This window comes from Branchiostoma floridae, chromosome 18 (assembly GCF_000003815.2).
Source record: "Branchiostoma floridae strain S238N-H82 chromosome 18, Bfl_VNyyK, whole genome shotgun sequence".
Classification (NCBI taxonomy): Eukaryota; Metazoa; Chordata; class Leptocardii; order Amphioxiformes; family Branchiostomatidae; genus Branchiostoma; species Branchiostoma floridae.
The window spans coordinates 15121654-15139447 of record NC_049996.1 but is presented as its reverse complement, the minus strand read 5'-3'; the positions used below and the strand labels follow the sequence as shown (position 1 = coordinate 15139447).

At 39.6% G+C, this 17794-nt stretch overlaps 1 protein-coding gene across 1 annotated transcript in view; it reads left to right on the top strand.

The window, feature by feature from the left end:
* LOC118406137 (tensin-like) overlaps positions 1-17794 on the top strand; it is a gene marked incomplete in the record, with an annotated part of 215441 nt that overhangs the window by 69230 nt on the left and 128417 nt on the right. Inside the window, 1 exon segment of the mRNA XM_035806003.1 lies at positions 10131-10168. Within this exon segment, the coding sequence (XP_035661896.1) occupies positions 10131-10168 (38 nt within the window).

Sequence of the window (17794 nt, the reverse complement as noted above, 5' to 3'; positions counted from 1 at the left end):
AATAAGCATACATATTCAAACACTTGTTGCAAAATATTACGAAAGTGGTAAACAAACAAATCACGGTAAAATTTTTTGTGTCTACCCCACCATCGCCTGTAGTAGCGCCGTAGTGATGAATGAGGTTGGACCGCCGATTTTGCCTCAGTAGAACGTCACATAAAGTCGACCCAGGCACCATTTGCCCATGACCTTCCATGAAAATTGTGCGATATTCATTGCAAGGGTTTTAAATGTGAATAAAACATGTATAGTTTTATTATAATTGACTAATTTTTGCATAGTGCACCTTGAAATGCAGTCATGTGGCTAACTGACCGTTAATTGGTCCTGCACGTTAACTGGTAACCTTACGTTACATGTATATCCGCTGTTGTTGAATTTCAGTGTATTCACTAATACAGTACTGATTGAGATATAGTATACATCGAGTCGCGTTCGTATCGCGTTTCTGTCGCGTCGATTACGCGTCACCGTCGCGACAGAGTTTTATTGGAGTCGCGTTACAGTTAAACTCTGACGCGTTCGGGTTTACCAGACGCAGAGTTAATGAGATGGGGTCAAATTTCATGTTTGTTTTACCAGCCTTTAAAACAATGGGGACCTGACACCTTGAAGGATGTCATGTGGCGACGGCTCCACCTGTCTCTTTCGTGCTACCCTCTGCGAGGAAAACATAGCGGGGGACGAGAAGCGGGATAGTGGGGCGGGTTAACTTCGGGCGCCGATGGGGTGAGGGATCGGGCCGGTAGCAAGTCGGGCGCGCCGACTCACGGGGTCTGCAATGCCACAAAAGAACTTGCAAATCTTGCCACCATCGGCGTACCATAATACGTGTCGGTATTTTATTGCATAAAAGTATGGGATATGCTTATTTTCTTCCATAATTTGGGGGGGGGGGGCATTCTGCAAGACGACAAAATGCTATCGAAAACGGTCGAGAGACTTGTGTTTCACGTTGGACTCTTCTCGGTGCACGTCGCAAATGGGTGTGCTTGGTGAGCTCACGAGACTCGCCGCAATGTTCGGTGACAAGATGAATATTTCCTTACGGGGAGGAAAGACAACAGAGTCATTTTTCGCGCGAAATAACAAAATTATGTGAAAACATCGTACATAATTGATTAAATTTGCTAAACCAGGGCATAGGATAAAAAAAATTGGATCCATGCCTTTGTAAATGTACATTTTTAGTATCAGTTTATCCAAATTATGAATTCTTTTAGAATTTAGAGATCGTTTCTACTCGGACATGTCAGACATCCGGCGCGGTAGTGCTGTCAAAATTGATTGATTTAGTCGCCGCCGGCCTGGCACATATGATACTAGATCAAAGGACCGCCGCCCCGTACAACTTGGATGTATCGAACTTCTGACGTTCTGTGCTGGAATGCATTCCCACGATTTAGGGGACGTTCTTATAGTGACAGCTGGGGACAATCTTATAAAGAAATGTCAAATAATTTCTTTTTTCAACAGATAAGTAATTTGGCCAGCTTCCTTGGAAGTTGGTATTTGTTTTTACTTCAATGAACTTTAACGAGAACAATCACCCCATACGAGACGTTTCCCCCATGTTATAATAGGATGTTCCAATAGTTACTGGTACCGGCTACGCTCAGTTCTCGAAGTTTTTACAGCGGGCGGCGTACTAGTACGTTTTCGGTGCTAGATGTGGTGTCGCATTGTGGTGAAAGTCTTGATTTGGTGACGTGTTTTGAGACGTTGTTAGAGAGCCGGAAAACACCGCCACAGAAGTACAAGTTTTGTTGATCGATTGGTAAAATTTCATTCAAACAGTACCTGACTCAAGTATGACCAATGACTTTGGCACAAAGCAATACCACCGACTCAAGAACGGGGTGTGGGTGTGTGGTCATAATGTAGTATTCCCACTACAAATGGATCGCTACGTGCGAAGTCCTCAATGAGTATGGTTCGAGTAACTGGACTACTTGTACGCATAAATTGACTACATATATATGTATGTAATATGAATAAAGGATATTGTCATAAGTTGCTAAATTAGTATTTCTAGATAAATAGAAATCAGTCTAGCTACTTTTCTAGGCTAGCGCTAGGAATTTAGGTTTTCGGCTTTTCCTGGAAACGCCGCTGCTCGTCGAGGGCGCAACTCGACATGAAGACCTACTATGGATAAAGGGATCCAGGTTTCCATCCGTTAGCTTCCTTGGCACAATGATGATCGTCGAGGGTGCAGCTCCGCCAACCTTAACAAGACCTACCTGTTCCTGACGGAGCTCAGGGGACAGAACATCGCTGATGGCCGCTCCTGGTCGTCGGACAGTCGACCGACGAAACCAATACAGGGCACTCTTTCAACCTTATGTGTTTTTAATGTAACGTTATTTATTATTTTAATCGTATTTTGTCTGTTCAAAGTTGTGTTGTCATAACTAACCGTTCCTGTTCAAAGTTGTGTTGACAAAACTAACATTACATCTACTTCTACTATGTATTTAGACATAGTTAGCTATATTTCTAAGTCAGAATAAAGGGATTCGGGTTTCCATCCGTTAGCTTCCTTGGCACAATGATGGTCGTCGAGGGTGCAGCTCCGCCTACAAGACCTACCTGTTCCTGACAGAGCTCTGGGGACGGAGCATCGCTGACGGCCGTTCCTGGTCGCCTTACAGTTCTGAAGGATTTGGACTATGAAATGAATACACTGCGAGAGTACTTACAAATGTATATAGATATGTGGACTATTTCAAACATGCATGCCGGTTCACATGAATGAACTATTAGTACGCATGAATTGACGTATATAATTACGTATAAAAGTATGAAATATAACAAATAAATTTATAAATATATTTTCCTTGAAACACTACTGCTCGTCGTGGGTGAAACTCAGCATGAAGACCTACCTGTTCCTGACGGAGCTCTTGGGTCGAAACATCGCCATTGGACACTCCTGGTCGTTCGGGCAGTCGACCAGGCATATTCCAAGCTTATGTGTTGTTGAATTTATTTAATAATTTATCAAGCGTGCTTTTAGGTCTGCTACCTGTTCGGAGTTCCGTTGGCCTTACTGGTTTAACTAACATTTACTTCTAGTTCATTGCGTATCTGTTAAAAGTTGCTTTGGCGTAACTAACATTTCTTCTACTATGTAAAATTTCTAACACGTTTTACTACAAGTGTTAATGTTATGGACTGTTCATTGCCTTTGAAACATGAAAGGTAAGTTTATAACAGTTTTATCGATCATCATTCGGCAGCTACTACACCTAGCCGGATCGACCATGACGACCAAATGTTGAAAATACGGTAAGTGTGTCTATCTGTGTATGAAGGAACTTGATAAACTTTGAATATTGAGGCACGTTAAAAATTACAGAACTGTTTCTCGCTACTCAGATTATCCACGCCCTTCGATTTTGCCACGAACTTAACTCAAATGTAATCGATGCATGCTACCAATGTGTATAGTACAAGTAGTCTGTCGTAGAAACTGTCAACAATACAATGTAATAAACCCAGAAAAACAACCAAATGTTAAACACACAGGGCTAGGGCGGAGAAAAAAAACCCAGTGCAGATTATTGTACAATCTTACCGGCATCTCAACAATTACGTCATTCGTTTCCTTGCACGCACAAAACGACCAGAACAAGTGTAGATTTTGATTGCCGAGGTCTCCTACTACTTGCGCTAGAAAAGGTCGACAATATATCGCACATTCTGTCAACACAAATGTGACCACGTTTTAATGTAATATGATACATAATATATGCACACCGTGTGTCATTAATGTAGCAAACATGTCTGCATGAAACCTTAGACCCGCATGAAGTGCGGGTGCGCCACTTGATTAGGATTGACAGGCTTTGTCTTTGAAGTCCACGCCGCTGGCCTGACGTGACAATGTGTAATCGCTTTGCGCATCATAACATTTACGGAAAATTTCTCATTGCTTGCTCAAATAGAAACAGGACAAAACAAAACTGGCGGACTAGTGAGGATTCGGTTCAAAATGTGTCATGACTTTGCACTGAACGGACAGTCTGGAATAAAAAGGGATTTGCCGTGTACTTTGAAGTTTGAGAGCCAACCAGGGGTCACCATATCAGTTTCCGGCTTTACCATGCTTGCAGGAGACTTTTTGGCCTCTTAGTGACAAATTTGTGGCATTTTGTGGGTTCTTACTCAAGAGCCATTGGCGTAGAATGGAGTATTCACTTTCACTGCAACAGATCGTCAACGTTGACATGGCTTGGAAAGCAACAAGTGTTACAGCGGGCCTCGACGGAGATTTACGCACGGTCAAAAATTACATGCAATACGATGTCGAACTCATAAACTTACGTCCGAAGCTAGAGGACCTCACACACTCACACCCTCCGTTACATATGTTAACACCCCTTGTCCCTTGTCTGTAATTTTAGAAGGTAAAAGAAGTAACGATAGATGAACATTGCATGTAGATATAAAGCAACGGTAAGGACCAGGGTCAGTCCAATTTTTGCTACAATTCCACCGGCATCAGAACAATTGTGTCGCGCACTCACACGCACAAACCAATGAATGAGGTTTTATCTTGATAAAACTCCTTGCACAAACGTACAAAACGTTCATTTATTTTTATCGCAGCGATGTTTACTTCATACTTGCCATCAAACCCCCAAAGTTTTGACAAAATGCTGCACGTTCTGGTCCTCAAACAAACTGTAACGATACGTGTCATAATTTGTTACGATGTGTGCACGCAACGTTCCAAGTTTCAATCGGTTTCCGCGGCAGTTTTGCGGAGCTGTAAGGTATTTTATTTGGGACCTCCGGGATATTTCGCTACTTGACACCGCCGCTCGCTGTAGCGCGGAAGTCCGGCCCCGCTCGCTGTAGCGCGGAAGTCCGGCCCCGCTCGCTGTAGCGCGGAAGTCCGGCCCCGCTCGCTGTAGCGCGGAAGTCCGACCCAGCTCGCTGTAGCGCGGATGCACGGGCTAGTCTATGCGAAAACAAGTTATGATTTCCAACACAGACAAATACAGAATTTATGCTGGATAACCACCGCTGCAACAGTTGTAATTTTGCTGACCAAGCCGTAAATTTTAACCGTTCCAGTTGTACCCAACGGCAGGCCATGAAGTTGTTTATGTTCCGCCCAGCAGGGGCAGATTAGTGCTCCTCCCAAGTGTCTTTGATGTAACCGCCGCCTGCATATGAATGGCCGGGACAGTCGCGACAGGGAAAAACTCTGACGCGTTCTGGTCGGTGGCGGCGCTAAACTATAACGCGACTCGCACGCGACAGTAACGCGTTCGTATCGCGTTTGCGTTTGTCAGAGTTGCATACTATGTCGCGATCAGTACTGTAGGGATATCAAGTTGATGGATGTTGGTTACAAACTGTGATATTTTGAAAATAGTTTTGAAGTCTAATGCAGCAGCGGATAGAGGTTAGAGGTTACCCAAATATTTAAAGATATTACAGTTTAATATAACAACAGAGATAATGGTGAACTAGCGTTATAGGCTACCCCACGGATAATGGTGAACCAGCATTACCTTTAGAAAATGTGTCTGGTGTGGTGCAGTGCACATGTGTGTGTTGCCCTCTTCAGACACATAAATTACACACCTCATCATGAGTATTGCTACAAAGTGTGAAAAGTTACTTTGCCTCAAGGGCACGTCTGACCCACTTTCTAAAGCAAAACAAACAAAACTGTCTACTTCTCTGTAATCTTTTTTGAACCTGCCACTCTTAGTTAACAAGTTAACAAATTAATAAGTAAAGTTAATAACATGTATGTAAGAGATTGGATGTGTTGAAATATAGTTTATTCTGTCATAATTTATACGGAATTATTTCAAGGTCACAAATCACAGGCTGTCTGACAGGACAGGAAATGAAGCATTTCCTGATGATTTGTCCCATAATTCCCAGTATTTCCTGTTTGAAATGTGTCTACCACCTGCAGACAGGTCACAAGGTCAAGAGTTCAAGAGCGTCTGGTATGAGATATGAACACTGAAAATACTGAACTTGTATGGAACCTTACAAATTCCATACTATCATTGCTTAGTCTCCCTCTCATTTTCTTTTTCCCCTTTTTTATTGAATTTTTTCGAAGAAAGAAACAACATAAAAAGTTGGGGAACTATCCAACAGAATTATGATAATAAGACAAATGAAATTTATGAAGACTTGTTATAAGAATAATGCAAATAATAACCAAAGATTGCAATTATTCTTTTCTTTGATTTCCTTTCTACTGCTTCAAATTCATTTAGCGGATCAGTTTCTTATAAAAAAACTAATTTTGTAAATTTTTAATGGAAATTGATCTTTAAAAGTTAAAAGTTGTTTTTCTTAAGTCGAATCAGTATAGAAATATAAGCCTTGATTGTGATTGATTTAACACTGAGTCATTGCAGAATGTGACTGTCAACATGTACTTTAATCAGGATTGAGAGGTCAGGGGTTTGATTCCAGCATTACTGCAAGACATTGTGTCACTAACTTGACTTCCTTACTTCACTCAGGAGACACTGAACATTATTTGATTGAAAATTTAGTACCAATACTAAGAAGTTTGCTTTGTCACATGACTGTAATAAAATCAAAACTTAATTGACTTATAAGAAATCGTGAAGAGACTTTTTTATAGTCAACTAGTTGGCATTTCTCTTTGTGTTCTTTTCTATGCAAAGACATGCTTAAAGTCATACAAGATGAGGAGGTAGTCTTCGACAAAAAGTTATTAGAAAAGAAAGACACCTATTTCTTGCATCAATACACTGGATGAATAGAGGAATTATAGACAGGTTAAAAAGTGTCCTAAACATGTATTAACTTTGCTGATTTGTGTTGCAACTCAAAGCACATTTGACAAAGCAAGCTATCACAAGGTGACAAGGATTTGAAAGAGATTTACTTGGACATTCTGTGATAAAAGTAATTAGCAAGGAAGGACACTTAAGTCTTTTCAGGTTTTTGTGTCAGCAAACTAGATAAGTAGAAAGATATGGTAATGTGACAAACGCTTGGAAGTGCTTCAAGTTAAGTCAAGTAAACAAGAATGACAATTGACAAGATTGTAACTTAGCGACTGTACTAGAACTGTAATTATCTGTATAAATACTATCATGCCATCTATAATAGGTTGTCTGCACGCTAATCTTGGACAGCCTTTGCTCAAGCAGCTCAAATTGTACCAGCAGTCATTCAAATGCATGATGCTCTCAAATTATATGGAATAACAAATTGATAGGGTTTGTGTAATGTTATGTATGCTATGTATTTTGCTACACAGTGTGCTCATTCTAAATTCTAAGATCTGTATATAGAATGTGTATGTATGAAGATACCTGAAACGTGTATTGTAACATTTCCAAATTATAGATAATAGTTCAAATTATAGATAAATGTTGTTTTAGTAGTTTGCTTTTTTCCCAATGCAAAAGAGTGGACTTACTATCTGTTAGTTACTTTATATCATTTGTATCTTAAATGACATAAACTGTTGCATTATATATGAAGATAGATGAAATTTCGTACTAATACAGTACTGGATGATATATTTACTAGTTAGGGATTTCTAACCAATTGAAAACTCAATAGACATGTTGCATAAGACCAATGGTCTGTAGGATGTATAACATACATACATTTAGTAAGAATTAAGAACATAGTCACAGTTTTGGAATGAACTGGCCTTGGTGCTAGTTTGATATCCATTAGGTTAGGACAAGGGCAATAAAGAAGTGTTCCAGAATTGATAAGCAGTTCTCAATGCATTGTACAGTTAGGCAGTTTGGATCTCGTTTCATAAATTCTGTAACTTTACTATAGCTGTAATTCACTTTGTCTTCTCTGTACCAAACTTTCATGGTCTGAGAAAATTTAACTTTTTCTCGGAACTAAATGTTCACGGTGACAACAAGTGGGGGTAAAAAAAAGCCAGCGATTTATTTGTTATCGGTAATGATAAGTTCACGTTACAGTCATCAATGTGAAAACCAGAATTACAGTACTCTTTTACTATGTGTGAATTATTATGTAAATGCTGGTATAAATATTTTAGAGTTGCTATGAAATCATTATAGACTATCAAAACATATTTGGTATCACTGTGTTCAAAGATAACAAATTAAGTTGTAAAACTCAATATGTTGTTATCGGAAGAACGCAGTCCTAGATGTTAAATGGGGGTAATCAATTACAATCGTAAGACAGTTCCTATGGAGACAGGCTTAATTAATCCCTACTGATTAACGATTAATCTGGTAAGACATCTTGCGTTAAGACAGTCATTCATCAGTTCTGACTGGGAAGGTGAAAGATAATGTCCTTTCTCAGAGTTTTGAAAAGAAAACGTCTGTTTTCCAGTTTTGAAACATTTCTTTGTTGATTCTAGTGACGCTGAAGAAGAGTGATGGATGTCACTCCAAGCGTCGAGAAGGAAATCTCCTTTTTTTAAGATCCAGTTGTAGAGATTAGATTGTATTTGAATATTGTTTACCTGGATGTCTTACCTTTATAAATGTATTTGTCTTGATTTCATTCACGCTGTCATTTTAAATGAATAGCTTGTTTTGAAAGTGCAAAGTTTGAAATTATAACCGAAGAAAATGAATACTAATTTGGGTTGAACTTGACGTTTTTGATACATAAGGTATTCGTGTAGTACATGGGTATCACAATGTTAGACTCAGTCCCTACATAAATCATTTTTGAGTAATCTGCATCTATCTATAATTGATAAGTTATTGTTGTCACAGTGATCCTGAACAGTTTGTTATGATGTTACCTCAAACCTTTGGCTTTTATCCTCTAAAAAAATACATAATAAATCATTTATGTACTGGGATAAGGGATTCCTGGTAAGCTTCTTGTTATTTGTGTTGTTTTAGGGGAGACAGTTTGTTGATGAAAGTCATACATGCAGGAAATGATAAGATACTCTCTCTCTCTCCCTCTAACTGGTTTAGCGTCCGTTGTTCCCTGTCTTGCGAGAGTTGGATGTTGCGGGATGTCGTTTAGATGTCGCTAAGGTCTATTGTACGCCGAATAATAGTTATTCAGCCAACTGAATAGGATTTGGGCAACAACCAGACATTTCAGATTGCAAAAAATTCCACTACCTAGTGACACTGAACGGATCTGTTGAAGGGCAAGGTTTATGCCCTAACTGTGAATTGTTATACACAGGAGGCAAAGACAAAATGTAGATGTAACGTTAGTTTACATTGATCCGTGGGGTAACCTATATCCATTGTGTTGCTAAATAGGGTATCCAGGGATATCAAGTCGATGGACGGTAGTTTCAAATTGTACTATTCTCAAAATATTGCAGTTTGAAACCATCATCTGTCGACTTAATTTCCCTGAATACATTATTCTTAAAAAGAACGGATAAAGGTTACCCCACGGATAAAGGTGAACTAGCGTTACAATTTCTATCTGAAATTGGAAATTTGTCTCCATCTCCTTTGCTTGAGTAACTATTATTTGGTGGAGACAGTCGAAGTTTCAGTCATCTTTCTGGTAACTTTTTAAATGTGACAGAAAAGCAAAGATACCTGCAATGGGTAGAAAGATAGTTGCACACTTAGCACTAGTCATGTTTTAAGTATAACGCTGATTCACCTTTATCCGAGGGTAACCTATATTCGTTGTTTGTAAGAAAAAACTTATTTAGGGATATGAAGTAGACAGACGGTGGTTTCAAATCGGAACGTTGTGAAAATACTGCAAATTTAAAACCACTGTCCGCAGACTTAATACTCCTAGTAAATGTGCTGTTTTTAAAGACAACGGATAAAGGTGACCCCACGGATAAAGGTGAACTAGCGTTAACTAGAAAGGTAAGAAAGAAAAATTAAGCTGGATACAGCCCTGGTTTTATGTATAGATATATTGACTTTCACCACGACACAACTTTGTCCCCATCCGTTAGCACAATTAATAACTGTCCTGTTCTATCAGCACAGTCTGACCCCTGCATGTTGGGCGGCAGTCCTGTATGTGATCTGATTGGATAAGTAGCTGGTATCAATGTAGCCTTTGACTACCCATGTCTACAGTATCAATTATACATGAGCCCTGTATCTGTGAACCTTTGTGTGAAGCTGATTGTTTTTCTCTTCTTTCCTCTCCAGTCTGCAAATATGCCTGCCATCGAAAGTGCGAGCCCAGGGTAAGTTGACGCTCCTTTGTCTGTATGCTGTTCTAGTTTGCATTGGCTTGAAAATGTTTTTGTTATTGTCAGTTTATAAACTTGATTAAGGATTATTCTGGTAGAGTTATTCCTAAACAAGATCATTATAGATGATTTAATGGTAGATGATTGTAGTACCACAAACAGTAATTAAAAAGCTATTCTGGAAGAAAATGAATGCTGATATTTTAAAGTGGGAATGGAATAAAAGTAGAATTTTCTTCGTCTTGAAACCATGCTTTGCTACTGTCCTACTGTAAATTTGAAGAAAAACAAAGACTTATTGTATACTCTAAAGGTATTTGGTCAATTGATCTATAGCATCTGCTTGCCTTTACTAGAACTGCCACCTAGGAGTTGGTTATTGAATTGCAGTCTTAAGTTATGTCCACCAAATATCTGTTCAATATTGTTCTCTGGTCACAGTCTTACAATTTTGCTCATTGCTTTGATGAAGCTATGGATGTTAGATGCTAAGGATTTCAGGTGATTGTTTTAAAGAGATGCACACAATTAATTTATAACCTGTGTAAATGTGTAAGGACGTCCAATAGCCTTGCATTTCTGTTGGTTGCCTTCATTGTGAAATCTATTTAAGTGGTCAGGAAGGTTGAAGACCTTACTTAACATTCTTTCACACCTTCTTCTTTGACCTTAAGATTGACTTTGGCATTTTATGACATTAGTATCTACAGCTGAACATTGCCTCAGAAAGAATTGTATGTGATTCAGAGATCAAAATCTAACTTAGTTCTTGAAAACTCCCTAATATCTTCCCAATCTCAGGAAGACTATTTCTGTGGAAAAGGAGAGAAAAAAATCAATATTTATGCAGTAGGAAGTAATTTTACGATGCACGACTAGATGTATATTTGGTACCCCGATGGCAGAAGAACATTGCCGAGATGGTATTGTACCAGGGCTTTAGCCAGCTCGAAATTTTTTTCCGTCAGCCAATTACAATCGTCGCGAAAACTGCGAAAATTAATTAGAAGGACTGAACTGAGACCTTGAAAAACGGGTTTTAATGAGATTATCGTATGCGACAGGGCGCCGACACACATTGTCAACAATCATAACAATAGCAAGACAAACAGTGTGTGGCTTTTACGGCCGTGGACGGCGTCCCCAAGCCGCCTGTAGCTTCCACCAAGGATTTTTGTCCGTCAAGGTTGACGGATTGGTATTAAAATTTTTCCGTCAGACGCAGCAAATTTCCGTCAATTGACGGAAAAACGGACGCTGGCTAGACCCCGGTATTGTACTCGCTGCGTCTGATGACAAAATCAATGGGCGTAATTCCTCCAGTAGTTCACAGGTCTTGTTCTGTATGCAGCCGTGGCTATCGTAATGCCATTAACGTCCAAGCAATGTAGTAAGGGATGGGTCCAACAAATTGAGGAAGTACGAGAATATACTGAATACTGTAATTCACTTTTTGTCTTCACGGTAGCAAATTTTCACGGTCTGAGAAAATTTAACTTGTTCTCGGAACTTAATGTTCACTGTCGTGACAAGTGCGCATTAAAAAAGGCTGTGATTTATTTGTTATCAGTAATGATAAGTTCACGTTAAAGTCTTCACAGTGAAAACCGTGAACATAACAGTACATTGAAAAAATCAGGAATTACAGTATATAAGTGTTTTTTGTGATATGTGTTTGTCAGAAAGGACAGGCAACATAGAAAATTAAAATTCAGTGATTTTCTTTCATTGGCATGTCATACATTTCTTATAGAATTGTATCCAAGTTGGAACAGTATGAAATATATTGATTCAGTTAAGAGCTATTCTTCTACTGGTAATGACAGAGGGCAGTAAGAGTTCATTGCGGGGGTTTTCTTTTGTTTGATAAAAATAAGCCCTTATTATTGCTTTCAGTTTTGATCAAATTAGTTAATTAGCGGCCTCGAACTCTGACCTCATGAGACTCAACTCAGAAGCCCCCACTTGGAAGGTCATCAGTCATGCTTTGTACAGGCTGTGTTCGTCAGGTTGTGCAGTTCGATCAGCAACCCTTACTATAGCTTCAATGTTTCCCTGTTCCGCGGTATTCCCAGACCCAAAGCTTATCGACGAGCCTTCCAAGCAGCCAAAGATTCTTTCGTGGTGTCACCAGTGAGCATTTTGAGGCTCCGTAAATTTGATTGCTCCCAATTTGATTTCCCCATTGATCAGTTAGGTGGAATCTTCCATCGGAGGGGAGTCCAGGGTTATTATGGGAGGGGATCAATAATAATCTCATCTGGCTGATGGACCTTTGGTCCTGCTATGACACCAACATGCGTCTTCCCAGAAGTCATTGTGGGATGTTGTTATTTGCTGTGTACTGTAAATGCATCTAAGTTTGCGGGGATTTAATTTCGCGGTAGCACCTTGCACTGTAGTCTCTTACTGCTAGGAAAAAATGTTTGTGGTGGTTTTAAGTTTGCGGTGAAGCAGCCATTGCGAAAACCATGAACATTGAACCACTGCAAAAGTTTCTGAATTTACAGTATGTTATGCCCAGTGTCCAAGTTTTCTGTGTAATTTTGTTACTCCTAGAAGAGTAGTTTTCACAGTTACAAGCTGTCAACAGCTAAAGGAGTATAATAAAACAATCAACAATCTCAGAATGTCAGCTCTGACCAGTAGAGCGTTTCACCAATCCCATTGCATGGTGGGAGCCCTTGAGGACTATGGGTAATACTAGCCTAGATACCATACCCCGGCCCGATCTCAATAATACCTATCAGGGGCTGTATACAGTATAGGCCCTGGAAACAGTCTGGCATCAAGGCTAGGGTACTACAGGGTGCAAGCAAAATCATTATTAGACAACGTAGGTGAGACCAAAAACAGTATGTGTGGACAGTGGATTGGCTTGGTCATGATAAATGATCTTTTTTGCCCACATCATTGCTCATAGTGCTCCATACCTACCTGCATGCATTGGGATCTATGGTCGTTGTCAACTCCTAAAGTTTTACTTTAGGAAACCATTCCCAAATGAAGGATGACATTTTCAATGAACAGAAAAAGTTGTTATCCATGCAAAACCCTTCACACATATAGGTTTGCTATTTAGAAAAACAGAAAAGCAATTTAACTAGAAAGGCTGTGTTCTACGTCTGCTTGGTTTCTGTCCATCCTACATCTACTTGGTTTTTGACATTGATGATGTCATTGGAGTTCTAAGCTCTGATTTGTTCATGGAGAAGAGTTCAGTTCAGTTCATCAGAAGAAGAAGAAAGAAATTTAAAAGAACACACCAGCAAAAACAATGTTCTTTCCAATGGGGGAAACATAATGAGATGATACTTCATGGTTCTCAAGTTGTTTATTTTTGTCCACTAATGAAGTGATTTAATTACTCATTATCAATTGGGAACATCTAAACAAATAAACTTACCTACAACAGACAAGAAACCCTTTGAGTCTTGCACAGCTAGAAAGAGATAAGGATGATTGTCTTGTAAGGGGATAATGATTGGAAAATAAGTCTGGTCAGCCTTGTTTTCATGGCATTCCATTTGAGAAATATATTTTGTAATAAATATGCAATCTGTAAACTAAAGTGTGGCTGTGAAAACCCATACTCGGGTCTTGCTTGTCCTTGTATAGCAGATGTTGATGACTAGATTTTGCCTTCATAGAAAAGGGAAAAGTTTGTATATAAGAATGAAGGATGTTTTGGGCACCATAGTTTGTGTAGCAAGAATGGACCGAATACCATATTGTTATACTGTTATTAACCTGATGTGAAGAGAAAAAGGGGACCTAAGAGAAAAAGGGGACGGCCAAACCTGACACTTTAGAAAGTACTGGAGGAGGAAGTCGGTCTAAAGGACCGCAACTTGCTAGCTGTCATGCTAGAAAGAGATGCATGGTCGGACATCGTTAATGGCACCTAATATGAGGATGAACTGAACTGAACTGTTATACTAAAAGATGGATTATCATGGTGACTTATGGTTAGGTTTAGTAGCTGTCTTCAAAGTGTTTGATTGTTTTCAGTGGCTCTTTCAAGATGGTCTGCATGCTGTTTTCCATAAGGCGTAGGCAGGTCTTTTTAATTTCCCGTAATTCGTATAGGGAAGCTATTTTATTTTACGTAATTCGTAGTGGGATGAAGCGTAAAGCGTTGGTAGCCTTCGTGAATTGAACGTACATGTAAAGCGTAGTCAGCAATCCCGAAGCGTAAATCGCTGTCAGAACCCCCCATGCAGACCCTCTTTCAATGATGCAAATGGCCCTCTTGGTCTATCAGTGGATGGTCCCCTTCCTAAGCTATCCATCCCCCGACACATACAAAACTAGAGTTCGGCGACCTCATACCTCCATGAAAATGTAAAGCTTTCGTAAATTTCATGCAATTGACTAAGACATTAACATAATGTATGCATGGTGTTGTTAATCATTGACTAACGTTCACATGTCACAATTATAAAATTCCCATTATTAATCATAAAGAGGTTTTGCAATTTTTACATAAATTATGCAAATAAGTTCCTCATTACCATATTTGGTATCTGCTTATATTCCACCTATCATAATTAACATGTGTTACATGTATTGAGGTCCAGTTATTGAAAACAATGGAACTGTACAATTTCCTCATTAATTATGCAAATTCAGTCATCATTTGCATAACATGTATATCATAATGAACATCTTTGCCTAAGCTACCTGCGTGCCTAAAATGCAGGCAATCCGTCGTTCCTTTCTGTAGTTATCCTCTTTGGAGTGTCTTGACAAAAACGCCCCTGCAGTTCCACAATTGAATGTTAGGGGACTGAAACTTGCCCCACTTTGTCATGACGCTAAAAGCTATCTACCACCCAAATGTCACGACCATATCACGTACGGGACAAGAGATACATTGAAAAAACTGCTATGATAGAATATTCTCATTAATTATGCAAATGTACTCCTATTTTGCATAATTAGTATTTTATCTTGTACAACATTGTCTAAGGTACCTACATACCAAAAATCATGAAAATCCGTTATTCCCTTCTTGAGTTATCCTCGTCAGAAGTTTTTGACAAAAATGCCCCTGCTATCCCAAAACTAGACGCTAGGGGGCCCAAACTTATGTCATTTTTTCCTGAGCACAAGAGCTATCTAATACTTAAAAATCTTGACCATAGCATGTTCAGAACACCGAGATAGCAAAACCGGAAGTTGCGCTGCAGTACCAAGGTCACACACCAGGGGGCCCAAAATTGACCTTGACCTTCGTCTTCCCAACCCCCACCCACATACCAAATATCATCGTAGTCCATCAAGAGATTCTCAAGTTATGCTGACCACAATATGCGGACACACAGACACACACACAGACACACACACACACAGACACACACACAGACACACTCAAAACTATACCTCCATTTTTTCATGGAGGTAATGACCAGTCCCTCCCACTCTGTGCTTCTCTCTCTACCAGCCAGCTGATGCCTTGACTGCCCTTATTTGGTTGGGCTGATATTTTCAGTTCATTTGCATGAAAAGGAGGCCAGTGACACATGTGGTGAAACTGTGGCCCCTACCAAAACACTCCACCAGCGGACCACAGATGTAACCCATTGGTCTTGCCTGTCAGAGGCATTTTGGATTGCTTCCCAGGGTTTTGGGTGCTCTGGAATTCCGTCTTCTTCTGTTTTTGGTGCGAGAGGATTTGGAGTGCCGGGCTTGGGCCCACTTTAAGTGAAGGAAGGGGTCATGTTAGAAGGAAAATGTTGAAGAGGTAAGAGTAGTCAATATCATCAGCATGCTTGTTTATGATGAAAAAAATCAGTTGTGGAATTTTTTCAGAGATATCTTAATTTTCTATAGATACAGTTATGGCATGGCTGTTCCTGGGCTGCTGCTGTCACATGGATAATTTTTACCTTTTCTCTGAATTTTAGGTTTCAAAATAAAGCCTACAGTATTGTACAGCTATTGACAGTGAAGGCATCTGACACAGTAGTAGTTGAAAATGGCAGCCTTCAGATAAGGGGTTGTTTCTACTCCCAGCAGGTTTCAGGAATTTTGTCAGCATGTAGAGATTTTGACAGGGTTGTTTGTGAGGATGAACATCTTCCATTGTTTAGATTTCACATCAGATGAAACTGCCTTTGTATTGTCTACCAATTAACCATCACTGTTGTGGCGTGCATTTTGATTTTTTTTTACTGCTGGCTAGATAATAAACCATTCTCGGAAATCAGCTGCAGGATACTATTTGTGTTAATTAGTAGATAATAATCTGGTGTATTAGTAGAGAAATAGCATTGAACAATGAAGTCTAGCAGAATACCTAAATCAGATACTGTTTTTAAGTTTTGCACTTCAAAGTCGAACTAGACAATGAGAGGTGGGCAAAAGTATCGCATTGTATTTTGTCTTCAGCTTGACTTTCAGTCCTGTTTTGGCAAGAGGTCCACCAAAAACGGCAGCCATTCTGAGTTGTGTTTCCAAAGCCTGTTTCTCACAATTCTTGGTGTTGTGACTCCTGAAACCCTGCGTTTTGACCCCTTTTAGCATGTTTACAGAGATGCCGGACTGCTGTAAACAGTAACAGCCAGTGCCCGGCGATAATTTGCAAAGCTCAGCGCCTGTGAGTCTACGTCTTTGTAACCACTAATGAAAGATGCGGCTGCGGTTTGTCTCCCCGCAAAATCCTTTGACTGATCAGCCAGACAGCCAGAAATCATCCCAGCAGTTGGTATCAACAACATAGACCACTATTGTAGGCAGTAATACCCACCCTTCATATCAGGGTTCTAGCATTTTAGCGTAGTGGGCCACTACGCTATGATTTGTGACTACTACGCTAAAATACTGGCCACTACGCAAATTTTTAGTTAATGCAGCAGTGCTTTGCTATCATTTGCTTGTTCATCAATGTCTAATAAGTGTCTGATGAACAATGAAAAATTATGATATGCCAAACTGACCAAAAAATCCAATTATTCAAATTACATGTGACTGCCAAATCTTAACTCTTCATTTTCAAAATCTCACCGTGGAAGGGCCACAACTCCTTCCACAAAAATCTCCTGATTGGTCGCTTCGCTACCATGCCATTCCCACTATGCTAAAATGAAATCCTGGCTAGAACCCTGGACTATCAACAAGATAGACCCCTATTGCAGGCAATGATACCCACCCTTCATATCACCCATGCCTTCATATTGAACTAATAGGTTCGAGGCTTTGCGGGATGCTACGCCTAGTTGGAAATAATTGCAGAAACGAGATAAGACCTCCAAATAAGTATGTGAAAAATACCCAGTGATTTAAACGCTGCCCCTATAGCCTACACATATCCCCATGGCAATAGACAAGCTATTAATGGCTGTCCCTATCTTTCCATGTCAAATTTGCATGAATTTTATTGCCATTATTATTTTAGGGATGTTTTTGATGAGAAAGGGATATGTTGTTTGTGATCTTTTGGTGATTACATTTGCCCTTTGGCTTGGTTAGAATCAGACTTGAACACCCCTGTGTCGATAAGACAAAAGTTTGTCAAGTTTTTGAACAAATGTATTCTTTTTTTTACTCGTTTACAATATTTCATATGAAGCTTTCATTCATTATCATGCCAAATGATGAAATAATCATGGCTGTGAA